The sequence below is a fragment of the Dendropsophus ebraccatus genome, chromosome 3 (assembly GCF_027789765.1).
Source record: "Dendropsophus ebraccatus isolate aDenEbr1 chromosome 3, aDenEbr1.pat, whole genome shotgun sequence".
In the NCBI taxonomy this organism is placed as follows: domain Eukaryota; kingdom Metazoa; phylum Chordata; class Amphibia; order Anura; family Hylidae; genus Dendropsophus; species Dendropsophus ebraccatus.
Window position 1 is genome coordinate 173,064,702 of NC_091456.1, and position 16,756 is coordinate 173,081,457.

The window sequence follows — 16,756 nt, forward strand, 5'->3', positions numbered from 1 at the left end:
AGTTATAGCACCATACAGAGCAGGCTCCTGGCAGGACTTTGTGTTTTGCAGTGAGGAGGAGCTTGATAAAGGTGTCAGTCCGACACCGAAACGCGTCGCTCATTTTTAAGCCTAGTGTGAATAAACACCCAAGAAAGACACTTGTGAGGTCCTTTGTGTTATTTTGTGAGTCCTGCGCGTGGCTGTATGTATGGTCCAGTGGTCAATTCCAAACTACATTTTCGACCTTTGGCATCAGGATGGGTGTCGGGAGCAAAGAACCAGAGGCCAGGCAGCGGACTGATATAACAAAAAAGCCTACTAGTGTTGTGCCTAAGGTTTGCACAACACCACCAGGTTAGTTTGGTCCACTTTTAAGTAATTTTCCCACTGATATTGTCCATGCTACACTATATTAGCGCCCCTCTTTGTCCATATATGTTGTTAGTCTGCCTAGGCCTATTACATAAGGTAGTAGCAGTGCCGTGTAATAGAGCCCATCAGTATTATTAGTAGCACATAGTAGGTGTTGGGGGAAGGGGTTGTTACCAGTCTTATATTGGGGCCAAGGAGCTTCATGTTACACTACTGAGACACCCATTATCTCCAGTGTATGGTATGAATGGAACGGCAAGTTGCACATTGTCTATTGAGCTGCCAAAGATAGCCGAGAGCTTGGCAACCTATGGTAGCCTCAACTCCCTGTTTTCTTCATAATAAAGACTGATGGCCATTTTCTGGATATTACAGGGGGCTTGTGAATAGGGTATAAGTAATTTTAACTGGGAATACCCCTTTAAGTGTGTATGGTCATTATATATTGATACTATTCATGTGGAATCCAAATGGAGCCAACCTTGGATGACCGCCATATCCACAGCAGCATCTTCTATTGACATATTCATCCTTATCCTACGCTTTTCCCTCTTCTCTCTCTTCCTTTCAGACTTAACACAATTGAAATAAATTCAGCTGTTTTCACAGATCTCACACATCTAGAGCATTTACGCTAATATTTTACAGGTCCGCGGTAATATATAAAATCTGGATTGTGCCGTAATTTTTACCGATTTTAAATACATCTCCTTCCATGCTCATTCCCGCACAGTCACCGTTAAATACATGTATAAATTAACATGACAAGCAGCGAGCCGGGCTGCACACGCAGGGGCTGCAGCTAATATTTAAGAACATTACCCATAACTCACATCTGCTCACAGCGCAGTTTTCCCATCAATATGAAATAAATGTACACAGAGCAGCATCGCTGTATACACCAAGGTCTTTACATAAATCTCCCATACATAAAATATTTCTGCTGGATGTCTCCGAGCTCTCCGACGCTCCTCCACCCGATGCAGCCGGCTGCTTCTGCTGAGTCTGCAGGTGGCTTTTTAACCTATGATACATAGAAACCCTGTACAGTTCCCTTGAGCAAATTTAGTTATGGTTTCGTTTTCGTAATTTGTATTATATATATTTCCTTCCTGGCAATAAAATCTGCATATGTTTACAGCTTGATCAGAACCGCCATTTATAGTTCTTCACCGATCAGGAAGGGTTTCACTCCTACTCCTCCCAGTACATCAGTATAGAGCGTTAACTGGACGACAATGCCCATGCTCGCCCACCAATCCATTCAAACGATAGACTCTAGTCTCCTATTCTTATGACACTTGCGCACTTACACTGCGGATAATAAGTGTCTATCCCCTTTGAGAGATTCAGATATGTCCACTTCAAGGACGCCCATTGCATTTGCATGTGGTCCTCCCACTTTGATGCCTATTTTATGGGACAATGCCTAGAGAAAAGGAAAGTTTGGGGGCAAGAAGAAAACTTTAAGTTCAAACATATAAATATATATATAATAATGAGTAGACTTGGACATATTGGGGCTAATTTACTAACGTGTTTATGTCAGAAAGTTGACGGGATTGGTCCATTTTCCCTCTTGGTTTAGTGTTCCGCCATATTTATTAAAGGTGTGCAGCACAAACTTTGCAAAAACTCAACCAAACTGTCATTTTTCTCCAAAAACCCAAAAAGTGGGCGCATCGTGAGTGCGTCGTGGGTATGACTTAAACACCACCACCCCCCCAACCAACAGAGACAGATTGTTAGTAAATAAAGCTCATTGACTCTAAACTAATCAAATTCTAATAAATTTTAATTACATTTTGAGGTATTTAGTTCAGGGAAGTCAGGCATAAAACAGTGGGGGGCTCCTGTACATATTTTCCCTGGCACCAGATGCCATCGGCATTTACTCATCGATACCAAACGTACCAAAATTTGTTTAAAATTATTGGATCTGCCATTCATCTCTATGCGTATTCACTCATCCCTAGGAACTTAGGCTCCTGTCTTTGATGGGGGTCCCCACTCCTATATGTACTTTATGTGATGCCCTACTCTATCGGCATAGGGCTTTACAAAAAGTACATACTGGATCAGGAACTTCTGACAAAGACTGAAGTCCCATCTTTTGTACTGTAAACTGAATCTTGGGGCAAGACCCTATAGCCTTTATGTATACGTATATATGTATTTATGTATAGGAGCAGGGACTCCTATCAAAGACAGGAGTCCCTGTTTCAAGAAATGATTTACTCTGCTTTCTTTTTGGATTTGAATACTAGATTAGGAACCTTAATGGGACGGCCCATTGCACCCTGCAAGCTAGCAATGCAAATTCTTCATTACATTAACATTATCGGAAAAAGTGTTTACATTGTGTATTTTCTCTCCTTTCTAGAACCTCCTATAGGACAGATGCACCCCCCTCACGGTGTAACACCCCAGAAGAACAGCAACCTCTTGGTGATCATTGTGGTCACTGTTGGAGCCATTACAATACTGGTGGTGGTGATCGTGGCCGTGATCTGCACAAGAAGGTCGTCTGCACAGCAGAGGAAGTATGTATCCCATGGTTGGTGGAAGGTTGCATAAATTAATAACGGCAATAATCTCTCTAGTTCTATGCCCCCTTAAAAGATGTCTTAAAGGATACATAAGGGCAACATTTGTTCACAAGAAAGTTCATCAAGTTTCCGCAAGCTCTTTGAGAGTTGGACATTGATTGTAAGGGAAGCAGCATCCAGCAGGTGGCACTGTAGAGAGAGTTCTGCTTCTTCTTGAATTCATCTACTTTGCATATTCTGGCAATTCTAAGACTCCTTACACCAGTTTAGCGATCTCCTCAAGAAGACACACGACTCCCCTGGCCCCATCTAATATTTTAGCACTTTAGCTGTGCCCATAAACAGCGTTTTCCGTTCTCTGCCCTCCAGCAATCTTTGCTTGAAATCTTTAGGAGTGAGGGAAAAAAGCTGCGTTTGGTAGCCAGCAAGAAAAATGTTTCTGAATTTGTTAAGAATTATATTCGAAATGACGTCTATCTGAAAACATTCCAAGACAAGTCGTCCCCCGGCAGCTGGCAGGGTAACAAGAAGACGCCAGATAAGAATTGAGAAGAGGAATTTCAGTCTGCAGTCAATTTAGATGTTTGGTTGGGAAATGGAATTTCTCCGACTTTTAGGTCTCCGCTATATAGATGATATAAAGCACGTCATGTAAAATGTTGAGCCACCAGGACGCTTAGCATTTAAAGCTATAGTTATGCTTCCTAATCCATGTAGCACAGCTGGATTTGTTGGTCTATTATCCATAGTAGATAGATGATCTTCTTTTAGTTGACCGAGCCTGTCCATGTATTCCATAGCCAGCTGCTCACTTTGGTTTCCAGTATCTTAGGGCCCATTCACACTACAGAATTGGCACCGCTGGCAGGCGTTACGAGCGGGATTCTGTAGTGTTAACTGGACCTTATACAACTAGAGGAAATAATCAATTTTTTATTAATTAGATTTGTTTTCACGTTTCAAAATTGATCTCTCAAATTGGTGGACATCAATTTAGTGATCAGGAAACAGGGTTAGGGTCGGGTTATGGTTAGGGTCCCTCACCCTATTGATCCTTGGTTAGGCTGAAAAAGGTATTCAGGTGAAAAAAATATATATTTTTTTTTTTAATGTCATAATACTTTGTAATTCAACTTTATTAATGGATTACTAGAAGTTTTACATGGCGAGCAGCAGTACGGGGTGATGCAGCCTCACCACAGGCTTGTGGGGAACTGCAGGGTTGCTCTGATACCGATATAGTTACATGTCTATAGCGATACTGAGCCTCCCCTAATGTCTATATGTTACATGTTAGAATATATTCAGTATTACATGTTAGCATAGATATCAGAGGAGGCCGCAGTACTAGTGACACAGACAGCTCCCCCCAGTGTAATGTCTATTCTAATGGAATGGTAACATGTAATATATAGACATCAGGGGAGGCCGCAGTACTAGTGATACAGACTGCTTCCCCCAGTGTAATGTCTATTCTAATGGTAACGTAATATATAGATATCAGGGAGGCTGCAGCACTAGTAATACAGACCGCTTCCCCCAGTATAATGTTTATTCTAATAGTAACATGTATTATATAGACATCAGGGGAGGCTGCAGTACTAGTGACACAGACAGCTCCTTCAGTGTAATGTCTATTCTAATGGTAACATGTGTTATATAGACATCAGGGGAGTCTGCAGTACTAGTGACATAGACAGCTCCCCTCAGTGTAATGTCTATTCTAATGGTAACATGTGTTATATAGACATCAGGGGAGTCTGCAGTACTAGTGACATAGACAGCTCCCCTCAGTGTAATGTCTATTCTAATGGTAACATGTGTTATATAGACATCTGGGAAGGCTCAGTATCTTTAGTCATATATAACTGTGCCAGTACAAAGGCTTGAGCAGCCCTGCAGTTCCTAAAACAGCCACTGATGGCAGCAGAGGATCTGGGTTTCCACTAACTGCTGCCGTTGCTGATGGAAAAAAAAATCAATTTTCTTTATTAAAGTTACTTTATAAATTAATATAGCTTTATTAAAGAAATGTAAATAAAAAAAAACAAGGATGTATGCCCTGGAATACCCCTTTAATGGTATATACAGAGAATCCTCTTAGATATCACCACCCACAATTACATTGGATAATGGTTTTCTAGAGCGGTGAAAATCCCCATTGGTCTTGTAGAGACGTTACTGTATGTAACAATAAATTATATTTTACCAACTTCCTATTGTAGCTTTGAAATACACAAAACCTGAAACGTTCCTAAGATTTTATACCTGACTTTATCTTTTTCTATGGTATAGAGATCGTGTCCTTAGTTCACTGCTGAAGCTGAGTTATTCTTTTGTGTATAACGTATGAGATGAATGGTTCCCCGATACAGCACGTCTCATAGCTGGCATTTCCTATATAGTTATAAGATCAGCTATGGATCAGTAGGCAGCCGGTGCTGAAGTGCAGTGACTCTGAGTGCTGCACTCCCAGGACAGTGTCTTACCTTCACACTATGGAGCTTCTGGCTGTATTTTGTACTTTATTGATTTTATGCTTTTGCTATACTATATTGTAGCTAGTACTAGTTACTAAGTGTTATATATTGTTTTTATGTTATATTAGAAAACGGGCCACACACAGTATAAGCAAGAGGAAAGGGAGTCAGAAGGATCTGAGGCCACCGGATCTTTGGATCCACCATGAGGAGATGGAAATGAAGAACATTGAGAAGCCGGTGGGGTCCGAAATTCAAGGAAGAGAATCACCAAGACAGAGCTGTCAAGATATCACCCCTGTCAGCCATAGCCAGTCCGAGTCCCAGCTAGGCAGCAAAAGTGCATCACATTCAGGTAAGATGGATGGATGGATGGATGGATGGATGGATGGATGGATGGATAGACAGATAATAGGAGAAAAAGATAGATAGATAGATAGATAGATAGATAGATAGATAGATAGATAGATAGATAGATAGATAGATAGGAGATAGATAGATAGATAGATAGATAGATAGATAGATAGGAGATAGATAGATAGATAGATAGATAGATAGATAGATAGATGAATATTCCACTAATATGTGATCTTCTCTTTCCAGGGCCTGACACAGATGAAGCAGGGAGTAACATTTCGACCCTGGAGAGATCTTTAGCCGCCCGGAGAGCCACACGAGCCAAACTCATGATTCCAATGGATTCACAGTCCAACAACGCCCGTAAGTGTCTAGCATCTTCTCTATGTGTCATACAATGTATCTACTAGACTTGTTGCCTTTCGGGGTCCACCTGCTGTTACCACCATCAGATGCCACAATGAAGAAATACTAGGAAAAAGGCATTAAAGGGGTTATCCAGCGCTACAAAAACATGGCCAATTTTCCCCATACTGTTGTCTCCAGTTCAGGTGCGGTTTGCAATTAAGCTCCATTTACTTCAGTGGAACTGAGTTTCAAAACCTGCACCCAAAGTGGAGACAACAGTAGGGGGAAAGTGGCCATGTTTTTGTAGCGCTAGATAACCCCTTTAAGTGGGAAACCTTGTCTCATTGTCAATCAAGTCTACTTAGCTAGCTGAGAAGTGATACAGTTGTATCCAGTCTAGACAATGCTCTGTGAGCTCTATAGCCTGGACTCCAGACTGATACATTGTATATAACTAGTCCTGCTCTCAGCTGAGAAGTGATACAATTGTATCCAGGCTAGACAATGCTCTGTGAGCTCTACAGCCTGGACCCCAGACTGATACATTGTACATAGCTAGTCCTGCTCTCAGCTGAGAAGTGATACAGTTGTATCCAGTCTAGACAATGCTCTGTGAGCTCTACAGCCTGGACCCCAGACTGATACATTGTACATAGCTGGTCCTGCTCTCAGCTGAGAAGTGATACAGTTGTATCCAGTCTAGACAATGCTCTGTGAACTCTACAGCCTGGACCCCAGACTGATACATTGTACATAGCTAGTCCTGCTCTCAGCTGAGAAGTGACACAATTGTATCCAGTCTAGACAATGCTCTGTGAGCTCTACAGCCTGGACTCCTGACTGATACATTTTACCTGCTGCTTTACAACATACAATAATCTGTAGGACATTTAATTTATACATTGATTGAACTCTATTTATTTACATAAAACCAGAAAATCCTTTTAATATTTATGCCCCCCCCGCCTCCCCCGATGACTCTTTAAACTATTTACAACCTTTAATTTTATTTATTTATTATCTTTATAAAACCATTGTTTGACACTTTCTGGCGTTGTAAAAAGCTGTAATATTTCTTGTGCAGAACACAACCATGCACTTTGCTATGACGTAATGGTAAAAAGGCAACTAATGGGGTCACAGAAAGCAGGATATGGATTTGGTGGCCTTGCGAGAGAGAGGAAATCAATTTTTTATGAGTTCACGCCAAGGACAATAGAGACAAATCTTTAATTCTCAAGCAAAATGAATAGCAATTATTCCGATTTGACGAGACATGAAGACTGCACAATGTTCAATCATCTCTCAACTATTAAGATGCAATTTTTGATAAAAAGGCATAAAATGAACACACTAAATATTATGAAGGGCTTTTATTAAATAAAACAAAAATTCTGAGAATCTCTTTAAGTAGTTTGGTTCAGGTGTAATTCTATTGTTATGACTACAAGAGGCGCTGTTGGTAACAGCAGCGGTGAGATCTGTGACCACAGCCCTCACTGAACACTCATGGAGTCCCCCTTACATTTCCATAACCTAGAATTAATAGGCAGCTTCACTGCATTGTTTTCCAACCAGCTGCTCACCAGTTCTTGCAAAACTACAACTCCCATCATGCCCTGACAGCTAAAATATGTTATATTGGTATTATCAACAGCTATGACCTTCTAGACATGATGGGAATCATAGTTTTGTAACAGCTGGAGGGCAGAAGGTTCCCCATCTCTGAATTACAGGCTAGATGCCTCCAATAGATGGCAATGCGGAGACAGTTCATTTGCATATTTCTTACCCATGAAGCATTGCCTGCTTCCATACCTCAGGTGTATCTCCTCAAGGAGAAACAGTATCCCTAGACAATTAGGTAAAATCTTCTTAAAATTATTTTTTTTCTTAATTTTCTAGAACTCACTGAAGTTTATGTTCTTTTGTATGTACAGAAAACCTTTTTTTATATTTGGGTATGAGCTTGGCTTTTTTTTTTTTGCATAAACCAATGGTTTTTTAGAGGCCAAATTCTCTATTCTTTAAACTACTTCATTAAATGGAATATATTAGCTACAATTCAGGTTCCAAAATGCTGACACTGTTAGATAGCTGTTAGGTCAAGGAGACACCTGGTACCTTTCATATATCTATCTGTGCTTCCATTACATAGGAAAATGCTAATATTCTCTGGTGCAAAGTGTCAAAGAGTTTTTTCCATACTCCTGAAGTGCTGAGGGCTGTAACACCTCCTCACTCCCCCTCATATCCTTATTCTTGCTTGATTGACAGCTAGCTGGACACCGGACCCCAAGCAGATAGGGATGAGAGGGGGTCAAGGACATGTTTCAGCCCTCAGCACTTCAGGAGCTCAGGAATACCTCTTTAAAGCTTTGTACTATAGAATAAAAGTATTTTTCTATGTTTTGGAAGCACAGACAGATATAGGAAAAGCGCCATGTGTCTCCTTGACCTAACAGCTATCTAACAATGTCAGCAGGTTTATCCTGAACTGTGTCTTGACAGATTCACTTGTCATTTTTGGCAATTTTTGGTCACTGTGAAGTCATAGTATTACAATTCTTAAAGGGCGGGGGTGGAGGATTAATAAAATAAACTGGTATCAGAAAATTATACAGATTTAAACTTCTATTTAAAAACTTCCAGTCTTCCAGTACTTATCAGCTGCTGCATGTCCTGCAGAAAGTGGTGTATTCTTTCCAGTTAGACACACTGCTCTCTGCTGCCACTTCTATCCATGTCAGGAACTGTCCAGAGCAGTAACAAATCCCCATAGAAAACCTCTACTGCTCTGCACAGTTCCTGACATGGACAGAGGTGGCAGCAGAGAGCATTGTGTCAGACTGGAAAGAATACACCCCTTCCTGCAGAACATACAGCAGCTAATAAGAGATTTTTAAATAGAACTAATTTACAAATCTGTTTTACTTTCAGACACCAGTAGATTTGAAAATATTTATTCTTATTTACCAGAGTACCCCTTAATTGTCACATGACCTTTTTGATTATGTATTGGTTACAGTAATGCAACAATTTTACTGTGACTCGAGGATGATCCCATGTCACAATGAGCCCTGGCCTGATGCGCTATCTATCATAATTTATGTGATATTTAACTGATTATATAACAATATGAAAAACACCAAAAAAGAAAGAAAGAATAATAATAATGAATAACTTTGTCATTCAAACGACTAATAATAGCGGGTGGCGATAGAAAATTGTTTTCCCGTTGACACGCCGGCGACAATAACTTTGGATAATTCAATTTTCTCCCCTTTTCCTCCAGTAATACATTTCGTCGGGAGCGTCGTAGGAGACAAGGCGAACAATATCACATGGAAATATAGCGGCAGGCGGAGGCCAAATCTGTTTTGTTTATCTCTTTTTTCCCCATGTTAAGGCATCCGTTCTCCGCATATAAAAGCTGACAGCGCGCAGTAAATTGCCTCTGTGATATAGGACTGCGGAGTTGTAAAAACTCAACATGATTTGTTTTAACACTCAGACTCCCAAACTCTTAGCATTAGTGTCACATCCAAATTCAATTGTCGACAACCCTGCCGAATCTCCGCTACGAATTTTCAATCAGATCCGGTCACGGAACAATGGTCTAGAAAAAAAAAGTTGCGGAGTAACGTAATATTAATTGATTTCCCGTATATGTATAAATTAGAGGTTGTAGGATCTGTGCATTATATACAGTATATTATATCTACATCGCAGACGGGTGTCATTGCATCGCATCACATTCAGTTGACACTAATATTTCTTAAGCTTGAAGCGCAGATGCTACAATGTTACACGTGAGCGTTGTATTATGCTACAACATGTTTCTTCTTTATACTACAGCTGTCGTCAGCGCCATACCGGTGCCCACATTAGAAAGCGCCCAGTATCCGGGGATCCTTCCATCGCCGACCTGTGTGTATCCTCATCCGCAGTTTACGCTACGTCCTGTTCCTTTTCCTACACTATCGGTGGATCGGGGATTCAGTAGTCGAGGTAAGGCTAAAAAATGTAATAATTAATGATGAAAAAGAAAACTTTTATTTCATGTTTTTACATTTTTCATTCATTTATACATTTATACCAATTTATTTATTTATTTTTTGTATCTCAGCATAGAAATTTTTGAGGTCTGCATTGCATCGAATTCTAAAATGATATGATAATATCTAAGAATGGTGGAGAGTTGAGTGAAAAGGAGTGATAAAGGGGATAAAAGTCATAGGAAGTCGGGACGCATGGCTTAGTGTTCTTGCGTCTCGTGCACAGTTTGTACCAAGGACCCCACTTCCCACCTGCCTATAAGTGTTGCTGTCTTCTCGTGTGGTATTTAGGCCCTCCATTACTCACCAGGAGCGAGGTGCGATTGCATCCTTTTTTTACTTAGAACTGGGTGTACTTGTCTGCCCTACGAACTTCCCCGACACACCAGGACCAAGGTGTGATCCATCAGTGCACATCTGGTGCGGCAGCGGCGACCCTCAGCTGCAGATTAAGCTTCATGGTGGCAGAAAGCTGCGGCACTGTTAGTTTGTAATAACGTAAAATTTCTTTATGCAGCTTGGGCCACCCACGGACTGGCAAGCTGGGTGGCCCAACGGGCATGTGCCCAGGCCGCCAGATTGTCAGTCCGGACCTGGTGTGATTGCACCCTTTATTGACTCAGGATTTGATGTGATTGTGCCCCATGGACTCTGCTACCCAAAGCAGAACCAATGTGTGATTGCACTTCCTAGGGACTCCCCCCAGGATGTGATTATACACTCTATAGACTCTGACCTGTGTGTGATTGTGGCCCCGTAGACTCATTTTACACACCAGGACCAGGTGTGATCAGACCCCCTATTGTCATCACACTCATTTTGGAATTATTTTGCTCTTGTGAATAAGAGATGTCAATGCTCTTGTGTCAATGAGAGATGTGAAAAATAAAAAAATCTATTTGCCAGATTTGGTTTTGAACACATCCATAACTGTCCATCATGATGGTCCATTGCCCTCATTTTTACAGTCATTGTACAGGAGGACAATATGACCCTCAGGACAGCAGCCAGCCATTTGTTTTTGTTGAGATAAGGTAGTTGTAGGACATCGGGCAGGATCTTCTCTATAGGCCCTAAGGCACCTCCAGGAAATTTTTCTATTGGTCATCTTGTATATCTGTTAAATTCTCCTGGGGGGCCCATGGCAACCCAAAAAAACGTATACGTTTAGGGGTGCATGATCTCCTGGCTACAGTTATGTCATGATTTGCAAAAAATCACAGCTTTTTTTATGCAATTTTGCACAAATCAGGGCATCATGGCATTATTTTTCATTTACTATGGACACCACGCTAGTGCTGCCAAAGTTACAGTGGGGTGGGGGGGCCCAAGCTTGGTCAACAGCCCGGGGCCTATGGTAAAGTTAATCCGCCCCTGGTTTCACACCAACCAAACTTGGAAGCAGAGGCTAAGTGCCTGTTGTCCTTTGACACCCGCAAGAATTTGTGGACTTTGCTGCTGAAATATCTCCAAATGCAGCCCACAGAATAGTCATGCTATTAGACTAGTCAGGAATGAAGCCAAGGACCATCACCAGAACAATCAGACCAGGGGACAAGAGCATAGTGAGGACTATGGGGTCAGAGCCAGGTGTAGCACAATGGAAAGGTAAGACAGGAGCAAGGTCAGGACCAGGAACAGCAGTAATCAATCAATGCAAAGAAGGAAAGACAGATAAGGTAATCCTAATTAGGGATGGTCCGAACCTGACGAGGTTCGGGTTTGTATGACTCTCGGCAATGATTTGCGCTGTCTTAAACCTCCGGGCAGAGGGTGGATACAGCGGGAGGACCACCTTGAAAACCGGGATACAGCCACAACCATAGGCTGTATCCCAGTTTTCCAGGCGGTCTTCCTGCTTTATCCACCCTCTCCACAGAGGTTTAAGACAGCGGGAATCATTGCCGAGAGTCCGGGTTCGTACAAACCCGAACCTCGGTAGGTTCGGACCATCCCTAGTCCTAATAATCAGACAATGCATTATAAAGCAACACTCTTGGAATTGTCCACTGACCTGACATCATGATCTGGGACCCTTCTGTGTAGCATAGACAGGAGCCAGGGCCAGATGAAGAGGAAGAGCTGTGACCACTCAATAGGATCTGGCACAAGAACCAAGCAAAGTAGGTAACAATGTCCTATATATGTTCCTATTAAGGTGCACCAACCATTATTTTTTCTGGCTGAGGTGCCTAACATAGGAAGCAAAATCGATCATAGACTGTGAAAAGTTCCTCATTCTGCGGTGGCATCAAAGCCATAAGGGGTCAGGAGATGGCGGGAGCAATGCCGTCTATGGCTGCTCTTACGACACCTTCAAAAGAAGAATACTTCAAAGCTGTATAGTAAAATACTCACCGGCCTCGGAAACAACAAGCTCTGCAAACTATATAACATTTTACAACAAGCAAATTGCTTTTCAAAAGCCGATCCGCCTTTGTTTTGATAGTAGTGATTGTTCCGGCCAACACCTTAAAGACTACAAAGCTCAACAAGAGAAAATATTGTAAGACAGCAGCGAAAAATTGGGTTCTGACGGTTTTGTGGCGCTGTCTCAAATTACTTTTGTTATTTTGTCGGAGAGGCACTCCGGCTTCTTTCAAGTACTCTTGTAAGGCTCTCAAGGCTTTCTTAATAGACAGACCGCAAAGAACTGCAGAGAAGATGGGAGATAATTTAACGTATAACTGAAAATCAACATGTACCGCGCAAAGTCGACTCTGAAATCAGACAAACACTATGTATGCCAGACTGAAAAACATATCAAAACTCTGAAATATATCACAAAACAACGTAGTCTGGCAAAGTACTCTCTTTAATGGGTCAAACATTGACTTAGAGGGTAGCTACCAAAAGGTGGTGCTAGAGAGACAGTTTTCTTCTTTCTGTAGTAGAGCTATGTAAGACAAGGATAAACAATACCTTCAAAAGCTACATCATACATATTTGGGAAGTTAGCATAGTCTTTAAGGGGTTATATACATCTGGCCATTACCCCAAACTAAACAGTCTGGGCTTCTTTCAATGTATCCTGTCCATGTACAAGAATGGAAACTCTAATAGAAAGAAAAGGCTATGCCACCTTAGATCATCATATACCTGGAGTTCCAGAAGACCAGACATACAGTAAAATAGGTGTGAATTAGCCCAAATGAATGTTCTTTACAGTATATTCCAAAGGAAGTTAAGTGGCTGATAGTATTGAGCGTAGAGGCCAAACTGTTCAGGTTTGGCAGTGTTCTTATAACCAGAACCCTCAGCATTTTACTCCCCGAGGCTGCAAAGTTGGATGAAGCCCTAGGGAGTCTTGGAAAACATGGATACAACCATAGGTCATAGGCTGTATCCATAGGTCATAGGCTGTATCCATAGGTCATAGGCTGTATCCATGTTTTCCAGGACTCCCTAGGGCTTCATCCAACCTCCTCAACCACCAATATTGAAATGCTGAATGATCGGACTCGATCATGCTCCAGTTATGTTCTTCACCAGTGCTGTCTAGCAAGCACAATAGCTTAGAAAGAAGCTAAGAAGTCAAGAAACTTTGGCTTTGAATCCTGACACCCACTTGGCTCTTATACCTGCCCCGGTTTGCTTGGTGCAGCCACCAACCTTCGTGTAGACTTCCATATCACTATAGGGATCCACTGGACCTCAAGCAAGAAGATATGATCCAGCATAAGGTAATAAGATCCAACCATCCTCCCACCATATCTGACATGTTTCTCGCACAAGTGCTCATGTAATCATATGACTTTTTTCTGGCACTTATGGGAACAAATTAAAATAAAGCATTGTTGGATCCTATCTCCTTTTGGATTTGCTTGACGCTGGTCAGTTCGGATACAAGAGCGGGGACTGTGCTGGTTATCTCTGTATCTCCCGGTATCTACCTGTATAGTAAGTGGTCTATCCGCAGAACACTAGACTGCCGCACAGGCTTGTTTTATCCAGGAAATTGAAAGCATTAAAGGTATAATGGATCATCAAAATACAAAGTTATAAAACGGAGCGACTACAGTATGAATCTTTCCATGCTATACTAACACTCTATATAAAGGATACAATAATATAAGAATTAGCTGTATTACCGCCTCATATTACCTACAGAACCAGAACCGTGATATTACGGGATATAATTAGCCATAAAAATTATTTCAATACTTTAAAAAAATTTCACAAAAGTTAACAAAAAAGAAGCTTGTATAACAGGCGGTGGTTTTACTATTAAATATCAGCGCATATATATATATATTACTAGTATAAAACGGAATCAATTGTCATTGGGACAATGAAATTCTTTATAGTGAGGGCTGCGGTACACCATCCAGGATAATGGATCTTCTCCGGAGCCGTGAAGCATCATTTTATGTGTTTTCTTTATCATTCCGCAGTCACGGCCCTTGTTATGAGTAATTTGAGCAGCGTCCTCACATTTCCTTTTAGAAATCGCTTTGTCTATCATTTTACACCAATTACTTTTATGTGTTTTAATAACGACTGGGAAACCAGCCGGGTCGATTCAAGTTAAACAACCTGGGGGGGCAAGAGGGAAAACTTACTTCTTCTAATGGTTCATTTAACCTGAGTTTTTTACAAACTTAAGAAACAAAGTCAACCAGAGGTATAATGTGAAGTTCTCGGCCCCAATGCTAAGGGTGTAACAGGGTCCTTGCCTGCCATGTTACGTGTGTAATACTGATGTGGGAGACGATCAAATAAGGTTCAAAAATTTTATCTTGATGTGACCCTCACCAATCAGTTGTGATCTGTGGAGGGGTGTTCGGTTTTACTGCAGCGCCGTTTAAGTAGCCGGACTGTCATCCCATAACTACAGGTGGGGACCAAAACACAAGATGGAGTCCACCAAGGTCATGATGATGAGAAAACTCCCTACAAGTGGAAGTAGTAGTTCCTATTCATATCAAAGGGTTGCCTGTGTAATGCTACAACAAGGCAAGTACTCCACAGTGGGAGTCGTTTCTTATAACCAAACCCTACTCTGGTTACAAGCTCAGCATCCTGGAGTGCTAAATACCTAACATGGCAGTCATTACGTGGATTGTCAACCAATTTTTTAAGATCATAGAGTGGCAGATCTTTTTATTTACAGCATGTAGCTAGATACTGGGGTAAAGGTACCCAATGGAAGGCAGGTGCCAGAACAATCAATCGTCCATCAGTTATTGAAGATGTATGGCCACCTTTACCCAAACACCGCAAGGTGCTTAGTCAAGTATTGAGCTCGATTAAACACTCAGAAGCTCCGTCGAGCACTATGCTCAACCGAGCATGGTCAACACTTACACAAGTCCAGAAGGAATGTGGATATTGAAGTAGGGGACTAAATGACTGTGTACACTGTTATTCTTATTATTGTAATGTTTTTGTGGTTTCAAACTGTTTGTCACTATAATACATTGATCTGATTTTTCTCAGCAGTGAATGAGACTCAGCAGCCGCAGCAGTCAGCCCTGATATCCCACACGCAGCCAGAACACCCCAGCAATGAAGACGCTCCCAGCCGAACAATACCTACAGCCTGCGTCCGGCCGACACATCCCCTGCGAAGCTTTGCCAATCCCTTGTTACCTCCTCCAATGTCTGCATTGGAACCTAAAGTTCCTTATACGTCACTTTTATCTCAAGCAGGTATGTCAGCTTTGTTTCATTCTATACAGTGTCTAGGTCTCTGTGCTTTCTACATTTAGTTGAGTTCAGTGCTCAGAAGGTCCATAGACATTGAATGGAGTGGTGGCCAGGCATGCCTACTGCCACTAAATTCAGAAGATAATTGACCACTGTTCTTGTGATCGGTTGGATCAGGGTCTCAGGGATCAGACCTCCCAACGATCAGCTAGTGATCCCATATCTGGTAAATAACTTTTAATCTTGGAATAAACCCTTAGAGCAAGTCTAATTTCCTAAACAAGTAACATACAATCACATTGCAGTATATGTATTAAACCCACTAATCTAACTTGCTGATACAGTATGTCTCTATTGCAAAAGGGGCACTGAGGATGAAGGTAAGTCCTCAGCCTGCCTACCCCTCCCCTCTCCTCATTGAAAACACATGCCCACATGTGGAGATCTAGGTAGCGCTCTACTAAATGAGTGTTTGGCCAACAACAATTGAAGGTTTACTCTACTGCCCTAAGCTAACACACTTTTCAGAATACATGTTTGTTTGTCAGTTTTCTTACCTTATTCCATTTGACCTTTACTTTCCGGATGAAAATCCTGTCACTCTATATAACTAAGGTTGGTTGCAAATATGTCCGACAACCCAGATCCATCATGGATTGGAAAGCCACCATCCCATCCAGTGACGTATTGGCTGAAATTGGGCAAAGCAAATGCATCAATGGATAATCCGACATAGTTGTCCTCCATCTTGGTTCATAAAATACTGAATGCTTTGACTTTTTGATTCACCGCAACCATCTTTATCACCGAAAATGAACCTGGTCTCAGCTATACGACAGCTTGCGGCAACATTCTACGGGGTCTTGTTTTCGATCCATAGTTCTCCAACATGGATATGAAAATGATATAAAGAAAATAATACATATACCATATAGCTATAGACTATATGGTCACTCAATGC

At 41.5% G+C, this 16,756-nt stretch overlaps 1 protein-coding gene across 1 annotated transcript in view; it reads left to right on the forward strand.

Annotated features, from left to right (window-relative positions):
• Positions 1–16,756, forward strand: part of DCC (DCC netrin 1 receptor) — a 375,839-nt gene that overhangs the window by 346,282 nt on the left and 12,801 nt on the right. Inside the window, exons 24-28 of the mRNA XM_069963563.1 lie at positions 2,738–2,897; positions 5,512–5,738; positions 5,987–6,103; positions 9,947–10,099; positions 15,586–15,798. Coding sequence (XP_069819664.1) covers positions 2,738–2,897; positions 5,512–5,738; positions 5,987–6,103; positions 9,947–10,099; positions 15,586–15,798 — 870 coding nt within the window. The remainder of the gene's footprint in view (positions 1–2,737; positions 2,898–5,511; positions 5,739–5,986; positions 6,104–9,946; positions 10,100–15,585; positions 15,799–16,756) is intronic.